The sequence below is a fragment of the Crassostrea angulata genome, chromosome 5, assembly GCF_025612915.1.
Source record: "Crassostrea angulata isolate pt1a10 chromosome 5, ASM2561291v2, whole genome shotgun sequence".
Taxonomy (NCBI): domain Eukaryota; kingdom Metazoa; phylum Mollusca; class Bivalvia; order Ostreida; family Ostreidae; genus Magallana; species Magallana angulata.
The window spans coordinates 56,207,661-56,235,174 of NC_069115.1; the positions used below are offsets into that span (position 1 = coordinate 56,207,661).

General features: G+C 30.9%; 1 protein-coding gene across 1 annotated transcript in view; it reads right to left on the reverse strand.

The window, feature by feature from the left end:
* Positions 1-3,302: 3,302 nt before the first annotated feature.
* The window catches only part of LOC128183929 (uncharacterized), a 38,094-nt gene continuing 13,882 nt past the window's right edge, over positions 3,303-27,514 (reverse strand). Inside the window, exons 13-26 of the mRNA XM_052853161.1 lie at positions 27,181-27,210; positions 27,026-27,073; positions 26,482-26,535; positions 25,282-25,311; positions 25,113-25,166; positions 23,845-23,898; positions 23,042-23,062; positions 22,858-22,914; positions 14,909-14,938; positions 14,755-14,793; positions 12,230-12,295; positions 11,099-11,362; positions 6,569-6,761; positions 3,303-4,534 (exon numbers count right to left, since the gene is read on the reverse strand). Of these exons, the coding sequence (XP_052709121.1) occupies positions 4,363-4,534; positions 6,569-6,761; positions 11,099-11,362; positions 12,230-12,295; positions 14,755-14,793; positions 14,909-14,938; positions 22,858-22,914; positions 23,042-23,062; positions 23,845-23,898; positions 25,113-25,166; positions 25,282-25,311; positions 26,482-26,535; positions 27,026-27,073; positions 27,181-27,210 (1,112 nt within the window). The 3' untranslated portion in view covers positions 3,303-4,362. The remainder of the gene's footprint in view (positions 4,535-6,568; positions 6,762-11,098; positions 11,363-12,229; positions 12,296-14,754; positions 14,794-14,908; positions 14,939-22,857; positions 22,915-23,041; positions 23,063-23,844; positions 23,899-25,112; positions 25,167-25,281; positions 25,312-26,481; positions 26,536-27,025; positions 27,074-27,180; positions 27,211-27,514) is intronic.

Sequence of the window (27,514 nt, forward strand, 5' to 3'; positions counted from 1 at the left end):
TTGACGGTAATTTTAAAGTCAAAGTTTCCTATAAACTTTTGAACAAATTGATTGAACATTTTTCAAAGAAATTCTACATGAGAATCACAAAAACGCTTTTTTAAATGACGCTTGATAAAGAATGTTCAAGAAAAAAAATTCACTGAGATTTCGTCTGCTAAACATTTCGAGTTTTCTCGGTAAGGCCAAACGTCTCTCTATTTCTTGAAAAGAACATAAACCTTTGTTGACTTTTTATTGTACAACAACTTGTTGATTAAATAAACAATCAAATCAATTGATTACACGTAATTTGAAAAACAACAACAAACGCTTGCTTTTCCGGTGATTATTTTAAGGGACTTGTCAACACTCGAACGTCAGAGCTACTTATAGCAAAGCACGTCAGTATATTTAACAGTCGGCATAATAATAACAATAGTGTTGTGTTGTGCATGTACTATGCCTCAATAGTAGTCAGGGTTTGATAATAGTGCACTCGCCTCCGGCTCGTGCACCATGTATCAAACCCTGACTACTATTTAGGCATAGTACATGCACAACACAACACTATTATATAAATGTATCAGACACATCTCCATCTCCTTGAAGAAGGAGTTTTCCTGTTAACGTGGATATATATATATATAAGGAATAAGGAATCATTCTTTGAGTATTATGAGGTGATAATTTTGGTCGGGGCGTGATCAAATCCAATAAAGCCCGAAGGGCTTTATGATAGATTTGATCACGCCCCGACCGAAATTATCACCTCATAATTTTCAAAGAATGATTCCTTATTACTTATATTTATGTAATTTTAAGCCATCGTACGATTAAATATTTTTAAATATAAATAAGCAAACCCCGCTGGCGCCTCAATTTGGCGTCATTTGTATTATGGGTTTTATAGTACAAAATCGATACGTAGTGTTATCACAGGCAAAGACACTGGAAAATGTATATATATATATATATATATGTTAACCCAGTATAACGTTTTTACTATATGAAATAAACACGTTTATTTGTCTTGCCGCCTGGGTATTTCCACTAAACTTTTAAATAGTTTTGATCTAGACCTCTGTTTGCGACCCGAGACCCTGACTTTTGCTGGATATCACAAACACTACCGGTTTGATTGAATTTGGCCCAAACCTTTCGGATTATTTTAGGTTGTTACGGAAATGACGATTATATCATACATTGACAGAAGAGAAAAATTTCTGTTAAAATAACGTTTCCTTCGAATTTCTTAATATTAAAACAAACAGAGTGAATACAATTTTGTCGTATGAACAATCCACACACCAACATTCCAAAGCTCGCTCTTTCTTCAATGATCAGTTTGGACTTTTAAGTGTATTTCTTTTTAAACTATTACTAAAGACAAATATCAATCGCAAAAGTAACCAATTATATTAATCCATTTTTAAGTGCAGAAAAACTTCTGACGTTTCGTCACGGGTAATTGGTTTCAGTCGGTATTGTCATATTTCTCTGAGCGATTGATGAGAAGACATATTAGTTACGAAATATGTTGAAATTTTTACATTATTTAATTCATCCCGTCATTTTCAAGCTATTCTATTTATCAGGATAAAGTCTTTGAAAATTTGTTAAGTGTAAACCGCGTGGTCCTATCAATGGTCAACTCGGAAGCCAAATTTATATAAATTTTCTTTACAATGAGAAAGTAAAGTGACTCTATCTGCAAGGCGTGGCGATGCAAGACAATATTTACACTAACTAGTAAAAATCAGATAATAAAGGTAGAAAGTATAAATATACAGATAAAAATTAAATAAATATGAGTTTAGAATATGCCACATGAAAGGAAATTCAAGGTCTTAAATCTCTGAATTTGATGTTTAGTAAAATTTTATGCAAGATTTAGATTATTTCAAATCATTGCTTTTACATGAAACTTATTTATAATTAATAGTTAAAACGGTTTAGACTTAATAGAAAAAATCAAGACATCAGATTTTAAATTTTTAGTTTCGCAATTTTTAGTTTTTAGTCAGGTGCACCCTTATAAATTATATATTATCAAACAACGCACGGTGGAAATTTCATCTCACTTCCAAAAAAAAATTGATGTTTTTACTGTGTTTATCAATAACGTAATAAATAGAAAATGCTAGATTTGAATTATATAAGATGGTTATCTATATTGTACGCCAATAAACAGACTCGAGCTTTATTTTCAAATTTCGTCGAAGCATTAGAAATTTTATTCTAAAATTTAAAAGCAAAAAGAAAAAGATTTGAGAATTTTAAGCTCAACTCGTCTGAATTCTCCTTTAAATTTTTAATTTCATAACACCAACTGTCATGTGACGACAGTTTATTGCGTGGACCCTGAGGTCCACGCAGAAAATATATAAGCGAGGTTAAACCGGATGCTATGGGGAAAATTCAGCCTGCGCATGAGTTAGCCTGGTTCCTGTGCGTGATTGGTAGCTCAGGGAACCAGGCTAGTACACGTTTAACTGAATCGGGATTCCCTGTCATATGCACACATAAGTTCAAAGGCGCTGTAATTGTAAATTGTCGGTAAACAGTACAGAAACAAAGAATTCCTTTTAAAGAAATGATCGGCATGTTATATGAACTGTCAGTATTATGAAATAAGTTAATGTAAGGAGAAACTACAAAAGGCATCAAATAGCATAATTTGCAACGTTTTGTCGTTTTCCGAATGCACATGTAGCTTAACTCTACTTTTTCAGTAGGCGAGTCTAGAGTACTTCCCGATTAAAAAATTTTAAGCGTTTAAGTATGATTGAATAATTATGTGACTGTATATAATAGATGATTGAATAATTATGTCACTGTATAAAAGTTAAAATCTCAAGAAAAATGCATCAAAATATGAAATTAATTTACACAAAGCTGTCACTGCATAGTTAACATAGTAGTGCGAAGCGTAATATGTGCGCAAATAGTAGAATTCGCCGAATGCCTGATACTATACATGCAATCTTCATTAATATAGATCATAATTATTTAGAAGTATGAAATCTTTAAACTCTGAGATAAAAAGTCAGGGCTATACGTGATACAACATACACATTTAGTGGTTAAAAGAAGGCGGCTAGAGTCGGAGGAATCTCTGAATATCTTTAGGCTTTTACATTTTCGTTGGAAACAGATGCATATGGTCCACGTATTGCAGTCCTTTTTTAAAGGAGCAACTTGTGTTTGTGTTTCAGGGATTTTAAAGCGCCATTTCATTTAACAGTGCCATTTCAACGCGACCTCTTAAAATCAACCACAATCTTTATCATTCTTTCAATACAAAAAAATCGTAAAAAATATAGTTTTTTGTTAATGTTTATTTTGTAGTTGTATTTAAACCGCACTTAAAATTTAAAAATTAAAAAAAAACACCTAAATTTCTAAAAATATAACCGATTTCATATTGCAAGACAAAGAAAGAAAATAATTAAACACCCTTCCAAACTCCATTGTTTTCTTAAAGCGAGCATTCGTATATAAAACTTTCTTCATAATTGTACAATGTGAAAATTTCATGTATTTTGACAGTCTTTTAAAGAGCAGATGATGAAAATTGATAAAAAAAGAAAAAAAAGAAAAAGAGAAAAACTATATAAAAGTTGAGACTTTTTACAAGAAAATATGCACTAGATGGATTCGTTTTCTGATATATTTTTTTGCACGAATCCTTATGGTTAACATTCAAAAATCACAGCGGTAAATCTTTGATCTTTTGGCACAGAAAAGTTTAAGAAAAACTTTGAAGAACTTATCTATTGACACAACAATCAGAGTCTCTCTTTAACTGTACATTTCTTACTTTCATACAACACATGAACGGTCTACATGGAAACAAATTAAGTTATACAACAAATCATTACAATAATATCAGTACAATACTTCATGATACTTTATTATGTGTGTGCATATCTCTCTTGAGACAAACAATTAAACATGTTAATCTAGAGATGACCTTTGTTTGGAACAATACAATTTTAGCTACAGTTGAACATAATTAAATGGAAATCTACTTAACGTCTTCAAATTAGACCATAATTATCTATAAATGAATGATTTTTGCATGGATAGATCGCAGAACCTGCAAACTAAGGTAAATCTATTATAATCTATTTGATTGATAGTTGTGTGTCTTTTGTTACCGTCATTTTAGACAAACGCTTTACAATAAAGGTACCCTAATATCAACTGAAAAGAACAGTCGCAGTTTGCCCCAAAATCTGTCTAAAAATCCTGCATAATGAAGAGTCAGAACTTTTCCTTTCACGCGCAGGATTTTGATATCTTTTAACAATACAATAGTTCCCTTCACAATTTACAAAAAAACATACCCGTACTTGGTCACTGAAATAGATGGTTTAACTAATAGATACTGATATTATGTAATGTATCAGGCACATTTCCATCTCCTTGAAGAAAGAGTGGTCCACTCAGCGTGGATCTAAATATAGGCATTTGATAATTGTTGCCCTGCTTGTCCTTCTGCTTGTTTACTCTGTGGTGAACCTTTGCCATGAAGTGATTGATATCGCGTCTAAAATACACAAAATAAGAATATATTTTAGAATTTGTACACATTCCCAATATATTTTAGAATGTGTACACAATTCTAAAATATTTTAGAATTAGTTAACAATCTACCATTGCCTTTTAAGTACAATCAGGCAAAATGTATATTTTCATATAATGTAACATATCATAAAATAACCAAAATTAAACCAGACGAAATTAAAGCAGACTAGTAGATCTAACCTAACATTTGGTATTAAACTGCTACTATGAAAAATATGTAAAAAAAAAAATTGTGGAAAAAATCTGAGTTTCCTTTGTTTTACCCCAAGTCTTTTTTTGTAAGAGCATTGTAAAGGTATCTTAAAATAGCAGAACTATATGTAATAAAATCATTAAATCAATCATTTAATCAATTTTTTTTAATTGGCGTGTATATAACAATTCTTCTCATGACATTGAACTAAGATACTGTCTTGAGTTATTTTTGCCCTTCTACACTTCCAGTTTCGCCCCGTATTGAATTCGCCCAGACACGGTTGTATATAAAGGAAGGTAATTTGAGTCATTAGAATTTGCCCACTCTTGAATTTCCAAACTGACAAAAAAGATGAAAGGAGCGAAAATAATACGGGGGCGAATATTGCCCTGTAAACAGTAGTAACCAGGGGCTCGTAACATAAAGGGTACTTAAGTCTAAGACAATGCTTAAGTAGGACTTATGTTCATTCTTAGACTTAAGTCCGTAACTAGAAGAGTGCTTAGCTAGGACAATTTACCTAAAACTTAAGCGGCCGGTAGAGGTGACTTAAGTATGTCTTAAGTATTGTTTTATACATTTAGAAGTTCCATGGTTTATTATTTCAATTCAGCATTTGATTACAATGTATTTATCACATATTTACTCAAAATCAATATCTTAATGTTCACCAATATACAATGTAAATGTTTTGATTTAATTGATATAAATATTAACAGTGGTCGTAATGCGCTATAATGTTTTCCAAATAGTATGCAACTGGGCTGCTGAATAGGTTGTCAACACGTAATGGTCAGTTGAGAAGAAGTAACTATATATGTAACCTCGCGAAACTTGAGAAATTAAAAAAAGGACAAACCCTTTGCGATTTTATAGATGACGATTGCGTCATTTCATTACAATGTATATGGACTTCACGATGAAAGTATACTCAGAGCATGTGAATTGCCGTATTGGTGAGGTAAGATGAATAACAAAAGATTTAAAGAAATTCACTACTGAGTGTATTATTTAATCAAGTTCTAGCAAAGAAGTAACAACAATAAACTAATAGACTGAATACATTGCCTAAGATCCATTGCTTTGAGCTTTTAAAAAAAAATTAGGTACATATGTATGTATACTCATGCCAACTTGAATTGTGTCTGCACATTTACATCTACCCCATCTAATATCATAGATATCAAGACTAAACAAGCTCTTAACCTAAGACAATAATTTTATTACCAGTGCATTCAAATTCGACAAAAGAAATGAAAATGTTGGTTTTACTTTTTAACATAAGGTGACTTAGCTAAGACATTGCTTAGTTTGCTATATGTTACGCTTTAAGACATACTTAAGCAGGACTTATGTAGGTCTTAAGATCCGCCTAAGTCCTACTTATGACTTTACTTAAGTCAAAATCTTAGCATGCTTTATGTTACAAGCCCCAGCCTTGTATGTTAAGGCTTTTACAGTAATTTAAAACATGTATTTTTTTTTTATTTTTTTTTTGCCATGTATTGTCATGATAGTTCATAAACCAGGAAAACAAAGACCGAGTTAATGAAATATTAAAAAAACAACCATAAACTTCAATTTGGTTTTACATCTAACAGCGTCAGCTTCATAGTGTTATTTCAAAAATAAGCTTCTAAACATATAAATACTTTAAAATTGTGTCGTATATTAGCTGAATCAATGCAATAATTGCAAGACTTATGGACTTCATCAAAATTACAATCTTTACAATAGTATTAAATCCCTTAAGCTTCACCCTATATAATCCAAATGGTAAAGATAACTTGTAACACTCACGTTTTTGATACTTCCTTTGGCGGTCTGCAGAAACCATCTTTAAAAACTTCAATTAGTGCTTGGAAATAAATTCCACAACTATTTTTACCAACCAAGCTAATTTTTGATGCCAAACACGAAAATCCAACGTAATATTCAGTTGATGGTGGTTCGGGATAGTCACTTTCTTTTATTTCTTGGTTAAGACTAGAACCTTTAAAATGAAAATAAAATTTCATATCAGAACTTAATACGATGATTCTTATTTTGTCCCAATAATTCACAAAATTTTTAAAAGTTGTTTAGATATATTTCAATGAAAACTGTAATGTTATTTCACAGAAGAGATGATTTAAGATATTTTTATCCATATATTTTGTTTATTCCATTTTATGGCAGTATATAACGTCAGAAGTGACTATTTTTTATGTCAATCAAAATCACACAAAAATTTACATTTTTCTTATCTCTTTTTCGAATAGGAAATAAAGAGCGACACTTTCAACAAGTAAATATTTTGTCCCTTATTTGTTTTAAATAGATTTATCTCTGATGAAAATACTATGTTTGTTTAATTAAGGTACTTCACTACACCGAGACTTATACTTTTTAAGACACTACGTCACAAGATGGCGATTTAAATGTTTTGTTAAACTGTCTGTATCAATCAATTCAGATGTATATCGTCATAGCTCAGTGGTTAAAGTATCAGGCTTGTGAACCGCAGGTCATGAGTTCGAATCCAGCTGGGGCTTTTGTTTATGTTTACTGAATGAAATTTTTGAAAATATCATTTTTTAACTAAAATTGCACATTTTTTCGCCTATTAGACATATATACTTTTTATCAATCATGCTTTCTATCATAATCAAGTAATTTTCTGCTGATATGAGAAACTCTTTCAAGGTGTAGTGAGGCACCTTAATCAATTGCTCAATGTTTTCTGAGAGAAAAAAACGGTTTAAAACAAGTCGTTTTATGCTAAAAATGGGACATTTAAGAGAAAGGGGTTAACTTTAAGATGTCACATTTCTTAATTTTGTGCATTTAGATAAAATGATATAAATGAAATAATTTTACGTGTATATCTGTACAAAAGAAAACAAAAAAAATTACTGGAAAATGATAATGCTCTTTTTAGGGGACCATTTTATGTTCTAATCGTATATAGTTCTTTACAGTAAACAATAACTAATAAAACAACAAAAGCTTTTCATTTTTAAAGAGAATAAACTTTAAACGTAAGATAAACTTCTATTACCCATCGACAATTTTTAGATTTTCACCAATTTTGTTTAAGAAAATTGTTAATAACTTGCTTGCTTTTCACCAGCGGCCATTTCACTCTCACTGAAGGATTCCGAATGCACAGCAGTTATAAAACACGATATTTTTTTTTCAAATTTTGCAAAGAAATTTCAGAAAAGTAATGGCTGATATTAAAAAATCTAAAATAGTTATAAAACATGAAGCACATGGGCCACATCGCTCACCTGAGCAACAAAGGCCATAAAAACAACTTATTGAGTCTTATACAAATTATCTAGACAATGCATTTAAATAAATTCCTTATAAAAAGATTTCTTCAGATATTCTTTTGTTTATCATTAAACCCCCTTTGTAACTGGTTGATTTCATAGTCATGTCATTTATTAAGCATTGGATTTATCAAAAAAGATCTCAAACAACTGTCCATATAGATAAAAACGTACATCAAAAAATAAACTCCTTGTGTGGCCCACGACTTGTCTTGAGGACACAGCCTATACAACTGAGAATCAACAAATGACAAGTTGCTTGCATAAAAGTAATATTATAAATTATAGCATATGATTTTTTAGAACAATCAAACTTTTTTCCTGTGCAAATATATGAGCCCCCGCCGCCACCTCATTGTGGCCCAATCTACCCCCGAAGATCATGACTTGAAAGAAATTTTATCTACCCTACACGTGGATGTTTCCATACGATTTACAAATTTATTGGCCATAGTTCGAACAAGCTTGAATCTACACTATCTAAGGATGCTTTCAGCTTTTCTGGCCATGTTTTAAATGCCAACAAACTTTCATTAATTCCTAAATAACTCTCCCTTAAAAAAGGGCGTGGCCCTTCATTTCAACATACTTAAATTTCCTTTACCCAATATTTTTTATGCTATGTTTGGTTGAAATTTGCCAAGTGGTTTTTGAGAAGTCGAAAATGCAAAAGCTTACGGAAAGACAGAAGCTGGACAAAAAGTGATCAGAATACCTCACTTTAGCTATCGGTTCCGGTGACCTTAAAAAGGTAGAAAATGCAGTTCCTGAATACATCAGCAAGCGTATTCTGGAACTAATTAAAGCTCTATACTACAGGAGAACATATTGATAGCTCCTGGCTGTATTCTACTTAGCGTTTTTAGCGGGATGCGACTTTAAGTACATCGCCAAATGTCCCGAAAAAAATATTGCAAATATCGCACATGCTAAATATTAAACTTTTACAGTATGTCATTACTAGTATTGTATTATTTACAGAATAATAAAAGAATTCTCTTGGTACAAAAGAGTTCTGGTTATCAAATGAATTTGAACAAGACAAGAATCAGAATATTAAAAACCATAGGACCGAACCTATATGTTTGTTTGATGAAAATATGCATTAAAAAGTAAAGGTTGATAAGTATTGAAAAAAAGATAAAATTGGTGGCATCACAAGCATTTTTCAGATCACTAACCGACATGCAATACAACTGGAGCTGGCTTAGTAGACATGCAAAGTGGTTGCACAACATGCAAAAAATAATTGGTGATTTCCTGTGGAATTATTTCTTAAACAATTATGAAAATTATGTTTTCATTTTAAATTAAGATCCTCTATACATTTAACACGTAATTAAGAAATGAAATGTGGTGATAACGAACAGTGTTCAAAATCAAAAGTCCAAAGGGAAAATACAATACAGGAGCAGAGCAAACACAGACTTAAAAAAATAGAGGTTGGATAAGGTGCCTAGGAGGAGTGAGCATCCTCTGCTGACCGGTCACAACCACCGTGTGCTCGTTGTCGTAATCGGAAAAACTGACAAATTCATAGATAATTAGGTGAGTAATTATATATTAACAATAAGTATGAAAGAAGTCAGTCAGCATGCAACTTAGTGAAAGATTGTATTTGCTGACAAGGTCGTTGTATCGACTATAAAACTTACAAAAAGATGAATATAATCGAGACTAGAAAAAATAATTACAACATTTGTTTCAAACATTTTCTGTGATTTTTTTTAAACATTCAGTTATATTTTCTGTGATTATTTTAAACATTCAGTAATAAAAATCAGAGAGTTTAATAAACTTGCAGCATAAAAATAGGCATATATACGAAACATTTTGACAAAATGAAGATGACCGAGTTCTCGAAAGAGAATTAAGCTATAAGCATAACGGTATTATATTTGTATTAATCAAGAAATTAATATAAAACCTACTTGCATTTTAAGGTTACCTGAGTCACTAAGATGACCTATTGCTATCTGTTTTTGTCTATCTTCATTCGTCGAAGGTCATAGACCATTCGTCGGTCGTAACTTTTGTATATTTTAGCTTCTTCTCTAGAACCACTGAACCAATTTCAACAAAATATGACCGATTATTATTTTATACTTAATTACTCAATTATGTCATTGAATATTATGATACAATTTAAAAAATGTTTTTATAGAATGTTGAAAGTTAATTGGATTAAATAATCCCGAAATATTAAAGGTTGTGAACATTTCCTTCCGATTGGGTTAATGCCTTTCGAGTAGGTCCATTCCCAGGTAATTATAAGTCCTACCTTGACCAAACTTGCATGGATACTTGATCTAAAATGTACACTTACCAGCCTGCTTCAGATGCTGGATTTGACAAAGATTTTTTCCAAGGAAGTGATTTTAGTCATATTTAACCAAACATTAGATTAATTAGGGATGTGTACTTCCAGAATTGAACATTGTTGGTCAGTTTTGGGCAAGAACAAGCCAGTTCAAATGTTTACACGTTTATCCTCAAATGTACAAGATGGTCGCACCCCAATTAGCTGTTTAGGGGTTTAAATGCCAACTAGGAGTTTCTCTGCCCCTGGAGAGGAGGATGGGAGGTTGATTAAAAAAACACATTTACTTGCCACCTTATTTTATTTTATCCAAGAACACATATAAACATAAAACCTATCTCGAATGTTAAGAAATATAAGGAAATGATTTTCTAACATAGTCTTGCACCTTTTTAATATCAGGCCATTCACTTTATTATGATTTTGAAGTTTTTTGCTTTTATAACAGGTTTCATAGTCCTTTTTGAAAGATCTAGATTTCAGACAGGGAGGTGGTCGCGATTACAGTATAATAGTTTTTCTACTCCGGAATGAAACTTAATTGAATGCACTTATGAGAATCCTCGACGTTTGTGTATGGGCATTGGTACTCAGGTGACCGTTAAGGCCTATTGGCCTCTTGTTTATCAATGAGGTTAGTCCTTAATTATTTGTTACATCGAAATTTAGTCTGATGTCGAGTAAAATACTTACGACAAGCATCGATAAAAAATACTTTTGGCTTGTCCTTTAGTTGTTCAGTATTTGCTGCACGCAATATGTCGTTTATTCTAACAACTCCTCCATCAGGACATGCCAAAGAAGTTTGATTTCCATGACTGCTCAGAAAACAAACAAAGCTACCTAGATTTTCTTTTTCGGAAAAGAACTTTACTTTGCTCAGAATATCCCCTTTATTTAAGTCGGTAAAGCTGTGAACTTCGTATCCATGGTTTGGAAAAAGCTGTTTTATTTCTTCTGAAATATATATATTCATAATGTTTACAATTAACAATTGCAAAGATTTAAATAAAGGAGATTTAATTAAATATAATTATTTAATAATACATTTCAAAGAAGATCAGGTAATTCCTGTAGTTTACAAGATAAACAAATATTTATGAAATTAAAACTCTTCGTTTGTTGATTTGTTTTTAATCTTTGGATAAAATTTTAAAGTCATTTCCTTGTTACAAGGCATGTTTTAAACAAATTTTAATTTCAAAATGATTTTAATCGGATTTCTTTTAATCCGGATTGGTTTAAACCAAATAATGTAATTTTTTTAAAAGATTGTATTTATGCTTCAATTTTCATAAATTTATAAATAGTGTGAAATCAGAACAGATGAGAAAAATAAATCCGGCAAAGAATTTATTATTACAGGTATTAAAGAAATTTTTCGACCAATCAGAAGCGCCAATATCTTATCAAAATATTAAATAATAACATAATTCTCAGATAAAATTGTTTTTGTTTAAATATTATCCATGGAGTTAATATATATTAGCAAATAACGATTTTTGATTCCATAAAAAATTTGTATCTATTAAAAAAAGGTTTATCTGACCTTCTTTGACGGGTATATACCGGTGTATATATATATATATATATATATATATATATATATATATATATATATATATATATATATATATATATATATATATAGTAAAATAAGAAAACATGAAAAACGTTTTATATAGCTTAAGCGCTTTTCATTTTTATATATTTATATATAAGATTAATTTTTACATATTTTATTAAAAAAATACCATATTAATATTACATTATTTATTACAAAATTACTATTTTATTGATAATAATATATAAAATTTCGCTTACCAATGTCGTTTCCTCTTTCAAGCGGTTTATTTGGAAAACTGTAGTTTACAATAACCAAAACTACACCTGTAAATATAATACATACATTCAATCATATAACAACGGTCAACTTTGTACCAAAGGCCGTAGATTTGTTCGCATTTTAAGCTTCATTTTGGAGTTTTTAACCCTTAACCAAGACTTATCTGACTGTTAACCCTGCGGATTCTCGGTGTCTCGGATTATATAAACCCTAGCTTCTGAGGCTAAAATTTGTTAACTTTTGGTAAAAAAAAAAAATGGCCTGAACGTCCTAGAATACAAGTATCACTTGTTATTGGGTAAAATGAAAGTTTGTGCCCGAAAATGCAGTTATATTTGATAGCTTTAGCGTACTGTTGTGATTGAACTTGCTATTTCTTATCCACTTCAGCCAATGAAGTATTTTTATGGCAAGGGAATTTAAGTTTTAGTGGTAGTTTTTGAGTTGAAGTAAAAAATATAAAATTGTTAGCAAATGACGTACGAACAAGCTACTCGAGAGACTCAAGCGGTGTACAAAAATACACGTTCACTAAAAGGCCGTATTTGCCTACCCCTCTCATTTAAAACCCTACCATTTGGATAGTGAATATAACAATATGTAAAATAAGAATACAATATGGACATAATAGCATTGTATTTAGTTTATATCCCAACACTGTAAACATAAGAAAAGTTAAGGAAAATTTAAGACAATTTAGGTAAAATGTTTCTCATACATCATAACTATGCTTTCAGTGTATGTCCCATGATAAGGAAGTAGAGAGGAAGATTTTATAAGAATGAATAGTTGAAATTGAATTTGATTATTGACCCCATCCATAAGCAAGGACCCCTGACCAAGGGCCTCACATTACAGATTTAAGAAGTTAAATTGCTATGTACTGTATATGTTAAATAGCTGGCTTCACTTAAGTACATCATAATTATGCATTCACGTTATTTCCAGCTACTGTGGAAGTAGACTTTCAATGTATAATCATATTGATCCCACCTTATAGTCTGAACCCCTAAACCATTTCCCCCCAGTGTTTACTTAAAATTTCTGGCGCCTGAGTGAAGTTGTCATGAATTTCACAATTTATGCTCTCCTTTCTCTATGGTTGCCACACGTTAAATTTATTTAATGATTTAATACATTTAAGCGGTATTTGTTTTCCTTATGTAATATGGACCACGAAGTGATGTAAATTGTACACACTGCTGTAGCCGGCAAGTAGCAAGATACACATTTAGATGAGGTAAATGATAGTGGTAATGAGTTCTGTTAATTGTATTTCGCTCCTACAAATTAACTTTGTCCTCAACAAATCACTCTGCATGTATACAATAAGGTCTACACAATAACGAAACAAGAGGCACATGGGCTACATGTGCTCACCTGAGCTGCAAAATACATAATAAAATCAGCTTTTTGAAGTAAAATGTTTGAATATCGGGACAATGGATAAGTAAAATACATCCTGTATCCAAAATGTTAAGATGTTCTTATGTTGAGCCTCTTTTGTGACTGGATGATTTCATCAGTATCACATGTTGAGCATTGTCATTCTATATCTAATATTGTCATTTGTTCATCTATAAGAACTTTCTCTATATATTCCTTTGTAAAAATTGACCCCCCCCCCCCTTCATTTGGTGCCACCCGGGCCCCTTGAAGCATGATTTGAACTTGTGGAATCTACACTACTTATGGATGCTTCCACAATTTACAGCTTCTCTGGTTCATTGGTTTTCGAAAAGAAGATAATTAAAGACCTCTCTCAATATATTCCTGTGTAAAAATTCTACCGCCAACCGTACCCCTGGGGATCATGATTTGAACAAACTTAAATTTACACTACCTGAGGATGCTTCCACAAAAGTTACAGTTTTTCTGGCCAGTTGGTTTTTTAGAAGAAAACTTTTAAAGCTACTAAGCAATTTTTAATAAAATTTTTCCTTTGAAAGAGAGCGTGGCCTTTTATTTAAATCTATTTTAATTCCCTTCACCTTGGGATGCTTTGAGAAGTTTGGTTGAAATCGGTCCCGATGGTGAAGAAATCAAAATTGTAAAAAGTTTACAGACGGACGAACAGACAGAGAGACAGACAGACGCCGGACAAAAAATAATAGAAAAGCTCACTTGAGCTTTCAATTCGGGTGAGCCAGAAACTGTCTGCTGCTGGTCAAGGTCAAATTTCAATATTTTCCACTAGTATCTCATTAAACATAACTTATATAATGAAAACTAATACGCTGAAAAATGATAAATAGAATATTTATAATTTATTTTCATTACAGTGCCTTAAACTAAAAAAGCAAGAAAACTGTTGACACATGCATAATCATATAAATAGCTATTCAAGTATCTCTAAGGTAATGGGGAAATACGTTTATTGAACATTATTTCGGCGTAATCTTTTTATTGAGAGAATCATGTTCTTTCAAAATTTACTTAAACCACAAATACATGTCAATAACAAGCATATAATCAAAACAGTTGAAATTGGTTGTAATCTCACCTTCGTGTGGAGTATCAAAATATCTACATGACATGGATTCTAAAAATAGAATTAATTTTAAAAATATTAAATAAGTAGTCTTATTTGGTATCTGCAACCAATACACTGAGTTAAGAGCAATTCTAAGTTAAATATAAACTGAACATAAACTTACTTGTGCTGTGTGTAATATTTTCGACGTAATCTGCAAATAATATATTAAGACATGATCCATTAAAAATTCAACAATGATTCAATTATCATTGATAGTCACAAGACGTCAGAAATTGCACAACATTTTTTATATATCAAAGTTTAAATGAATATAAGATTTGAAATAGAAAAATGCACATAAGCATAAATATAGTAATTTAAAAGATATAACTTCTTTTTTTTAAAATCTCCATCGATTACAATATTTTAACATTATAGGTATGGTAGTTATTCTCCTAAGATTATTATTCTTTTTCAAAATCAAGAAGCATTTATATGGAATCAAAGTTAGTTTACATTTTATCCTTAATTATATCTAATATGAATTAGTCTTTTTCCGTGTATCTTTCTTATTTTAATTATTACTTTCGTATTGCTCTGGTATATATCAGTCAAATAATTTGCATTTCACTTTTGACTTTCTTTAGTTCTGTGTATATGTTTGTTATTATTTTTCTTTATCTGCATATAACTTCAATATTAATGACTAGTTATATATTTAGTTCTAAAAAGTCACGGTGACGTTCAAACTCATGGTATACTAAATCTCGAATTATAACAGGACTTCCACGTATTTAATACATCATATGAAAAGTTGAACTTTTGAGGAATTACGATATTCAAAAGCAAATAAACTAAAATGAAAAAAAATAAAATCATTTGTTCGATAAAAAAATATCGAGTTTTTCTTACACTTCATAGCCAAGCAAAGCGCAGAGGAATGTAAAAAAAAACCTGCATCGTGGCATTTAAACAAGCGGCCTTTATTGAGACCTGATACACCCCTGCAAATGTGTTCGGAATGTTTTCTTTATCGTTGCTAAGTATATAATAAATCAAGAGGTGCTCGAATGAAAGTTTATGAGACTTCACCGAAATTTGTTCAGTTCCTGTGAAATCTCGAGCGGAAGTACAGTACAGGCAACGCGGATCCCGTACTGGCCCGCGTTACCGTCACGGTTTTTTTATCGTTCCCGCGATACACCATCGCGGTTTTTGACCGCGGTATGGATTGCGACCGTGAAGACACCGCGACGGTGTGGTCCAATTCAAATATGCAACTTCAGATTTAAGCATAACAGCTGCATTGTAAATAAATTGTGGTTTATATTATTATAAAATTATTAAATTATATTTATGAAATAGAATTTCATGAAATTGGAAACTACATTCGAATTACAACATAACATGATTATTACGCTGTTCAATTTTGTGATGTGTAAATAAGAACACATATCTTTGTATTTGACGAGCTTATTTCAGTTATTATTTCTATTAGTTGTTAATCCTGTTTTTATGACAATCTTAAAATTAAATATTTTCATTAGATGAACTAGTATCAATGCAGAGAAATTTCATCTCCTCGTTTTATAAGTTGACACGCATAGCGCCGTAAACTGTCAATACATGTGTATGTTTTAAATTGAGAAATGAACAAATGTCGGGAATCAACTAACAAATCTTTTTTTTCCATTCAATAATAAAATTATCATTTATATATAAAGTTGGTGATGGGTTAAAGCACATTGAATCAGGACGTGTTATGTCAGTATGCGTTCTTGTGCATACATATAAAGTTTAAGTCACGATCATTTTCTGTTTATACATTTAATGATTAACAAACTCAGGGTAGAAAACGACATGCCCTTGAGGGTTTTCACACCTATTCACGACAAAAGAAAAAGTATAAATCGCGTACGGCTTCCTCTAATCGCACAACACCTTACAGAAGAGAGAGGAAGAGATTCTAAAAAGTCACGGTGACGTTCAAACTCATGGTATACTAAATCTCGAATTATAACAGGACTTCCCCGTATTTAATACAACATATGAAAAGTTGAACTTTTGAAGAATTACGATGTTTAAAAGCAAATAAATCTAAAATGAAAAAAAAAAAATAAAATCATTTGTTCCATAAAAAATATATCGAGTTTTTCCTACACTTCATAGCCAAGCAAAGCGCAGAGGAATTTAAAAAAAACCCTGCATCATGGCATTTGAACAAGCGGCCTTTAATGAGACCTGATACACCCTGCGAATGTGTTCGGAATGTTTTCTTTATCGTTGCTAAGTATATAATAAATCCAAAGGTGCTCGAATGAAAGTTCACGAGACTTCACCGAGATTTGTTCAGTTCCTGTGAAATTTCGAGCGGAAGTACATGTATATGTGTTCGGATAATATTCTTAAAATACGTAAGTTCTAGTCGTTTTTCATATCATAGCCTACTTTGATTTATGTTAAAACATGAAAATCGTGTTAGATGTATGTTTTATTTCAACATCTAGCAGTTATTTAAATTAAAAGATGATATTCAGAACAGAGTTATCGTTCGTGTTCAACCACGTGTAGAGTGGTTGAAAATATAAACATTGGGTTGCTTAATAAAATCATAGCCATGTTTGATGCTTGTTTTGTGCAATACCATATTTTAAAAAAAAATAATAGGTGTCTGTTTTGTATAAAAACTTAATATATCGAGCCTTTTTCAAGGAACATTCTGCATAAAATAGTAGAGTCTGCTTCACTATTGATCAGATTACTAGGTCAGGCGCGGATCGAAAATAAACCCTTAGGGGGGATCTCTACTAAGCATGTTAATTGTTGCAACAGCAAAAAAAAAAAAAATTTTGTATTGTTTTTGTATTTTTGTATTGTCACATTTATTTCTAGAACACATTTATCCATCAATTAATGAAGATAAATTTTAAAATCAATAAACCTCTATATTTTATATTTGACTACAAGTACCTAGATTCTATGAAATAGACTATGAACACGAGGCACGAGTTTTACTGCGAAACAGAAAGGGTCAAATAAAAACACGTGGTCTAAAATTTAAATGACCATAACATTCGTAGGGGTGTGATATCTTCAAGATTTCTTTTTTTGTATATTCTAAGATGCACTCTCTATGAATGCATATTTCTTACTACAGATATCGAATAATTTCTAGCTCCAATTCTTTTCTTAGTGCATTAATCCCAACTTTCTTGAGAGCAATCACAATCATGTGATACTTATATTAATGTTAAAAAACCTCGGTTTATTTACAAGTGTGATTCCCACCGTAAGATCAAATTTCGCATAGTTCATCTTTATTCTATTGATTACTATCAATCACAAAGTAAATCATCTTTTTTCGAGTCATTGTGTCACTCTAACAAGATTATCCCTTCTTGAAAAAAACCTATGATTTTATTCCAGATTTCTAAAAATAATATTTCAAAATTACAAGTATATCTCTAATTAGGTGTTAATCTCAAAATATAAGACTCTGTACTAATATTCCCTTATCTGATATGAAATGTAAAAAATACTGAGAGAGAGAGAGAGAGAGAGAGAGAGAGAGAGAGAGAGAGAGAGAGAGAGAGAGATTATAGGGAGTTCAATATTTTTAAAGCCTGCTTTTGAAAATTGATAATATTCATAATAATATTTCTTAAATCGTTTTTCAATTTTTTGCAAAAAGAGACGACATATATTACTTCAACATACTTAATATATTTTTTTTAAAGACGTGTATCAGTACAAACAAAAACAAGAGGCCCAATGGACCACATCGCTCACCTGAGCAACACTTGCTTTATATGGGCGTTCAAAGGATATTGTGCCATATGGCCCATCAATTGATTAACCAAAAATGAATATCAGAATTTTACACTTATTTTTGCATATACTTAATTTTGACATATTAACCTTTATGGGATACCATTTTTACCGACAATAAGATCATATGCAATATAAATGACTAAATTTTCAGTAGGTGTTCACTGTTAACTTCCAGTTCCCTTTGTTTAAGCCCCCCCCCTTCCAATCAGTTTATAAAACGATTAAAATACATGACAGCATAAAGGTACATTTTCTCCTTCCACTACTTACTAGTTATTGTATTTTATTTTTAAAAATCCTATAAGTGAAAGAAGAAAAGTGTACCTCAATTCACCAGAATAAATGCGCTCAATTCCTCAAACTAAAAACATTGTAAAATTTAATTGGCCTTCTCCATTATAAACGATTGTCGTTTATCAGGCATGAATTCATTACGTATGACGTATCATTATCCTTACTCACTTGACTGATGAATAAACTTAACTACAAAATGTTGTCACATATGTTAAAGAGCTATGATTCAAATCAATGTATTGGCAGGCATGTCGCTCTATTGTACCAAGGCCCACCCATTATTTTCATCTTTATTAAAAAACAACAAATGTCTACAAAGATGAGTTTCCGTTGCAATATTTTTTAAGAACAACGATAATGCTTTTATTCTCATAATAATGATATGTCAGGACAATGAAAACTGTTTAAAAGACGTCTTTTTAATTTAATAGTATTCGAAAAACTATCAAAAACTTGTGTAGATTTTATGCAATTCAGCGTTTAAGAAGGGGCACAATAAAGTAGTTACAACATATCATCCTTTTAGCAAGACATTTCTATTGATCAACCAAAATTTCAGCATCAATCGTAGAATTATAAGCAAGATACATAGCTTGGTTTGAGTCATGTTTTTGCTCACATGAGTTTATTACATTCAACTTAAGATTTTTAAACTTGGTATTTCCTATTCAGCATAGCTGCATTTAAGGTGGAAGGCTACATCGTCACAATATGTCTGACATCCGTTTGAAACGCCATTTTGTTCCGGATGGATAGCATTATGTCGTGGTACAAAATAGCTATACACCGTTCAATTGAACTCTTCTAACGAGGGAGATGAGATAGGAATGAAATCACCAAAACGCTTAGAAAATATGTCAGTTCCCTTCCTGATTAAAGCTTTCAACTAACATTGCTTATCAGCTGTTATGTAGAGAAAACGTGAAATCGAAATAATATACCGTTTCCCTGCTAATGGCAATACACATTTGTCATGTCATCCGCAACAGCCGATCATAAATATGTGACGGATTATCGATAAAGGTGAGCAGATAATTTTCACTTGAACCCTATATGCATGATTAATATAAAACTAAAGTTCCGTAGTACTATCTCTTGTATTAATTGATTCCAACTTCCCAAATTTAAAATATTTGCAGTATAAGACTTGCATTGAAAGTTTGAAACTTAACTAATGTATTTTAATTTAAATAGATATAGCTAGGTAGGCTAGCATTAGCAGTGGAAGCCGGATTTGCAAGCCAAATGAGGGAACGACAAATCTTGAAAAAGAGCATGTTTTAATTACCACACATACATGTGTATCACTATGGACATCTAATGTATGTATAAATATGCATTTGGTTGTGTATAATTTGTATTGTATATAAAAAAGTAAAAGTCAATGTAACTGCTAACATTTTGTTTTAAAGAGTTAAATATTAATATAATGCATTCATCAAAAATATAATTTTTCAAATTCAAACATTATCATAAGCACTACTAACCTTATTCCTACTTTTTAGCATATACTTTAACCTTTTTTAAATTTTTCTTCCTGATTTTTTTTTTTTAATTAGAAAATTGGTCCCAAGATATTTGAGACAAAGTAAAATCAAGAAAGACAACTCTTAAACAGGATCTTTCAAACCAAGATTTTTGAAATAATTCAGTATTTCTTTTTATTTTTCAATTTCATTCAATTTCTTTTTTTCATCTCGTTAACCAACATACATTGTTTCGATTTTCAGATTTTTGTGGGATTTCATCCAGCAGTTTGCCTTAAAAGAATTTTTAAATATTTTAGTTTCATATTTATGTTGATTCCAATAAAAATCATACAAACTTCATTCATGATTATTTTGTTTTTCATTTTCAAACTTTATAACATTTCACTTTCATTAGAGTTTTAAAACAGAAATGTTTAAAAATTTGACATATAAGGGGTTATCTGGAAGCAGACTGATATTTTAAAAATTCTCTTAAAAAAAGGAGTATTGTACTTTGAGGTCTATTATTGTTGAATACTTTGCCTATTATTAGTAACAAATGCATACAACAAAAATCTCCTACACTTATTTCGTGTAGACATCCTCCTTAAAATATAAACGAGCTAAAGCATGACCTTAGATTTGTGTACAAACATACAGTAGCATTGTGTACAAAGCTCTGTATCTTGCTTGTAACTTGACTCTCAGGTTAGTATATAGAAATTAAAACAAGAGAAAATGCATTAAAACAAAGAAAACACACGATTTATTTTTCATCATATATATACATACATATTTATAGCAGCGAGAATAATCTCCGTTTAGATAGAACTTGCTGAGCATCTTAATAAAACATGTGGCTTTAATCAACCATTACGTAGAGATCGTACCGAATTACATGTACCAACATAATGAATAGTATTTTATAATATTATGTTGTTAGTGCATCAGATTTTGCGCAGGTACATATAAACAATCAGCTGTCTCATTTACCGGTCTACATGTAAAAAATAAAGACGCTGGTTCCTCTTAAGTTAAAAAAAAGAGAAACTAAATCAAAACAAGCTTAAAACACCGTCACAAAAGAAAATGTCTACGTCTACGCATTAAAATATTTAACCTCAATTTACATAACATAAAAGGCACAAATACATTTTGGCTGTTTCAAAAATTCACTTCGCACGCAAACTGTTGCACAACAAGCAAATTCATCTCAGTTCAAGATGGCCGCTTCTTACATAGACTGGTCCTCTAAACTGGTTTTCGATATATGAAATATCGAGCCCGAGTTTAAACTGATTGACCCCATTCGCTCTTAAACTGATTCACCCCCATTCGCTCTGTCTTGTTATTATTTTCGTAAATTACTCAAATTTGAAACAGAATTAGCCCTTAATTTTTGCAATTTATATTTTCCCTCACAAAAGGATGATTTATGCTAAATTACGTTGAATTTGACTCTTGATTTTTGGGAGTTGATTTTAATCAACTCTCCTATGCAGTTACTCTGACAAACAAAAAGTAAAATAGTGTTTGGACCAAAGCACAAATTAGCGCCGCTGACAAGAATTAGTTCTTGAGAATAATTGATAAATTCGAAATAATGTATGCTAAAGCATTGTTTTTCAAGGAAACATATTTATATATACCTTGGAAAAAGTCAGATTTAAAATGGTACGAACAATTTAGATATTTTTTGTGGTTGTATGTATTCTTACGCCAGAGTTCAACTCCACGTTCGGTTGTCTCCGTAAATCTCCGACAAGCAGAGAGTCTCTCTTGCTTGTCGGAGATAAACGGCGATAGCCGAGCGTTTGATTGAACGAGACGAGAGTTCAATATTGCTTTGGATCTATAAATTCTTCATAAATATTTCTATCACTGATACATAGTTTGATTGAATTTATTCTATCTTTAAATATCACTTACGTGTAACATGATTCATATGGGGTTTTATCAACATTCTTGTGTCGAAAAATTCAAAAAATTCATATTATAAATATGTGCGTAATTCAAATACAGATTAGAAACTACCTGTACTTGTCTTGCAAAATAACACATCATTGATTTTAAAATATATAAACATCGATAAAATCTACTCCCGTCAGTTCTTCGGTACTTTGATTAAAAATGCACCCCCTTTTTCTACAGTTTCGAGGTTTTCTCCGCTTTGAATAAAGATCGGTCTTTCATTTCTGCAATTTATATTCGCCTTCCCATAAGGATGCTTTGTTCCAAAATTGGTTGAAATTGGCCAAGCGGTTTTAGAGAAGAAGTGTAAAAATGTAAAACGTTAACAGACGGACAGACGGACGACGGACAAAATATGATCAGAAAAGCTCACTTGTGCTTTCAGCTCCGGTGAGCTAACAAGTCTCACACACACACACGGATATTTTATTTAAGTACATGATTTTTATATATACTACATTCTTTAATTGCCTTTTTCTTAATCATGTCATTTTCTTACTACATTATTTCATAATATATAACCGACAACCATTAATGGTCAAAACAAATCTACTATTCTTCTTACCATACTGACAGCCTTTTGTTTGAAACGTTTCAACTTCAACTTGATCCGGTAACGCTTCTAGTGAAAAAAAGACAAAATTCTCATTTGATTCTACTGAATTCTGCAGGAAACTCTTTAAATTAATTTAGATAACACAATTTTCATTGAATTGTTTATGGAAATTCTTATTCAAATAAAAACTTACTAGTCTTCATGTCTTTGCAAACTGTAATAAAAGAAAATATTAACATCAATGAAAAAGGTCCTTATCGGACCTGATTTGAGTATAAATATATCAAATAAGGTTTTGCAAGGTTTTTAAAGGTAGGCGATACATAAATTTTATGATGATAGTTTCCCTTTTCCTTTTTACCAACGTGTTTATATAATGTGTTGTTTTATCATTTAGAAGTCCGATATATTAATCATGTATTTTCAAACACCATTGTTGTAATATACTTGAAAATAACAGCACCATCTTCTTACTATATATGCAGCATATGATCATGGTAATTTGTAAAACTCGAGTTTTTATTATCATTCCACAGTTCATTTTGAAAGTCAGATAAATTGCAATTGTCATACAGATTCCCACACACAGCAAAGTAGCAAAAACTTTCTAAAAGTTTGAAAAGTCTAATATAAAAATATTTTGATATACACAAAGGAATTGTAAAATTATTTACAGATTGTGTCAAGGACATATATTTAAGTAAATTTTGATAACGTTCTTAAGTATCATACGTATTTTATGTACATGGGTAATCATATATAAAAGCAATTGGAAAATTTTAGCATAACAAATTGTCTTATGGGATCCGAGAATTTATTCCAAACTCATAAAAAAAACCCAGCAGATGTTCGTTTGATACATCACAACAAACCTTTTTTGTATACTTCATATATATCGCAGAGAAGGCAGTCATCGCTAATTATCAGAAATTTCCCTTTTTCAGAAATGCCTTTTTTATTTAAAAATAAAGTGCATTTAACGCAAAATATCCTCACCGTCACTTTTTTCTTCACTTCTTTGGACTTCTAATATTTCTTCATGGGTAAATTCTGATAAACAATAATGAAAATTACAATCAAAATTCTGCATTTTTATGTTTGAAGTTTGATATGAAATCTAATTTTAAAAAGTCTTGTAAAACTGCTCCTATGCAATACGCTATACAAAATCTAACAACATCCCGTACGGAGTAATCTCAGAGCAGCCTTATATACTTAATATGCATAAAAATGTTATCTAATCAAATTCAAGCTTCAATAAACAAGTCTTAATATACTTTAATAGTCTCATTTCTTAAATCTCTAATGCTCGGTCGTCTTCTTTCTGTCAAATTAAGTTTTTCTCGCCAAAATTGTGTATTTTATTTGTCAGATCTGCTATTCTTTCTTGAATCATGCAAACAACAATGATACAAAATTACAATCGAAACATGCACTTCGCATTGACTTTGATTACTACACATGACCCTTTAGGGATTTAGGTTCATCGATGTTAAAGACATACATATCCACACATCCGAACTACCAGCCAAGATTTCGACAGCATTAATTTCATTGGCTATTTGAGAGGTTGAGATAACCTTGTTTTGGATGTTAGATCTTGTATTATAGCGTATCGTAAAGGACCGGTTTTACAATGCTAATTCTAATTAGAATGGAAAAATATTTAGTCCACTTGAAGTAAATACTTCAATGTTATGTGCATAGTTTTAGGGGTTTTTTTGAACGGGTTTCAGGTTTTGATAATAACAAAGAGAAATTTCTATAACATAAAACCTATGGTCCTAATATCTAGCTCTGCCAGGTTATCTTAATAACCTGACAACTCTCTTTTCCTATTTATCGTATTTTTAGAAAAAAAATTGAAGCTGCCAGTTGCAGACCCTTAACGTTTTCAAAATGCCTTTCTGATACAAAATGAGTGTATGACGTAACAATGTAAGTATCCTAACCATGATTCTCTGATTCAAGTCTCTAAGCTCCATTTCGCGTCGCTTCTAATAAATGAAATTAAATTCTTCACCAATAATCTAGATTTTTTTATTTGTAACTTATACGTCCTTTTTCAATATCTCCATATATCAAAATCTATTAAATAAACATACTTTACAATTTTTTGCAATTTGCATACTTTTTGAGAGAAAAAAATAACATTCCGAATTACAAATTAAAATTCTATGAAATTCATATAACCGACAAATCATTATTTAGTATAAAAGGATGCTTATGTTTGTATTTCTCCGATCAATAATTTATAAACTCACCTGTTTCTTCAATTTCTTTCCATGAACTTCTTTGTTTTCTTGTTGAGAATGATGCTAGTAGATGAAAAATATTGAAATAATCTCATAAACATTTGTTTGACAAACAAAACCATAATGATGAGGCATTATCTAATGACAGTAAAACAACAGAAACGTAGATTAAACTTACAAGATGCTGTGTAGCTTCTATTAAAGGGCACTGTTAAAATCAATAAAATAATACATTATGTACGGCAATCAAGGTTATCATTTCTTTTGCATTTTCAAAAAAACAAGTTTTGTATTTAAAAAATCAGAATAATTTTGAGGTCTGCTATGAACTTCACATCCGACAAATAACCTATTTCAAGGCCATTCAGACCGACATGAGGTGTTTTGGGAAAGTTTGGCCAAACGAAAAAAAACACGATTAATATCTCGAATTCAAAGATGTCTGCGCTCCCTTTCACATTTGTCATAGAAACGTGGTCATTTTAAGCCACTACGATTGAGGAAGATTTAGATAATTTGTACAAGAAGAGAGTATATTGCCCAAAGCTAACATTTTTAAACAGGTCTGACATTACCTTGAATTTTGACCTTAAATTTTATTGTAGCTCACATCACAATATTTACCGAAGTTGGTAAAGTATAAGTGAGGAAAATTGTGATGAAAGGAAAGGCTTTTACACATAGCCTACTATGACCTTAACTATAAATGTAAAACCTTGGTTCTAGGTCACTGCTAACATTTTATGTAAAGGCTTTCAATTGGTGTTGTATGAGCCATATTGGACCAGTGGTAAAGAAAATATGACCAAAACATCTATTATAAAATGGACAGTTGGGTAGACTGACAGGAAGTGTATATGTATATACATTCGGAATAAAATGTAAAATATGAAATCAAACTTTATAAGAGATAAAAAATAAATACACAGTTCGAAAGTTTCTATTTCAGAAGTGCTTTGTATGTTCCCCTGCGCCTCTGAACTAGAATCTTTGGAACTGAGCATTTACTCTTTTATCTTTTAAAGACCACATAAAGCTGAAAAATAATTCATAAATATTCAATTAAAAATAGCGTAGATTTTTCAAACAACATAAGTAGTCACTTAAAACAACCTTAACTTAGTATATACATAGTTACTTTGCTTTTTTAAACATTCATTTATTTTGTTCGCATCAACAACAAACAGTTACATCAAACTGTGCATTGCATTTTTGCCCGTCTGCCATTAATCTTACCATGCTATACTCTCTCTCTCTCTCTCTCTCTCTCTCTCTCTCTCTCTCTCTCTCTCTCTCTCTCTCTCTCTCTAATTTATTTTAAAAAAGTCAAAACAACTTAGAAGATAAAAAAGGGCATTACAACGCAAAATATCCTCACCGTGACTTTCTTCTTCACCTCTTTTGACTCCTAATATTTCTTCCTGGGTAAATTCTGATGAACAATAATAAAGTTTATAAACCGAGATCTGATTTTTAATGTTCGAAGTTTTACCCAAAATACGCTGATTTTAAGCGAAACAAATTCAAAACTTTTGTTTAACATAAAATTAGTTCGTGTTTCTTTTTTATTGTTGAGACTGATGTTTGCAGATAAAAATGAATACATTACATGTATGTGCTAATCATTGTGAGTTTGACAAAGACACTCTAATCAGTAATGTTAAATTCTACCTTTAGATTAGTATAATTTTCGAGGAAAAAAAATCAAATTTCAAATTTAAATCCTATGGACGACAAATTACCGGCAATATTTTTCTTCAAGTCAAAGATGTATTCAATGCCAAATTATTTAATAAATCTTGTACGAAAATTTTTCATAATTCAGTTTATGGCCAAGGTTTGGACTTTAATAAATATATGTTGAATTTATCTACATGTATTCATTACTTTATTCTTTTATGTAAAATAACAAAAAAACTCACCTCGTTCTATCACTTCTTTCAGTAAATTTCTTTGTTTTCGTTTTGAAACTAGTGATATTACATAAGAAAACTTTGAATAAATATCATCATCATTTTCTCAGAACCATTGTTAGGAAGCACTATAGCAAAATAATAGAGGTTTAGATTAAACTTACAAGATGTTGTATAGCTTCTGTTAAAGTTCACTGTCCAAAAATAAAATAGAATCTATATGAATGTTAATAAATTTTCTATTTTCACAAAAACAAATAAGCACATTTTGTATCAGTTCAAATCTGTTTTAAAATATCCAAATTAAGTTTGATGTTTGCTAGGAACTTGACATTCGACAGATAACCTATTCCAAGGTCAGCGAGACAGACAGGCAATGGTTTGGTAGAGCAAAATTTGGCCAAAGGAAAAAAATCATAGTTCATATCTAGGATTCAAGGATTTCTGCTGTCACTTTCATAATTGTCATAGAAACGTGCTTTATACACACTTTAAAAC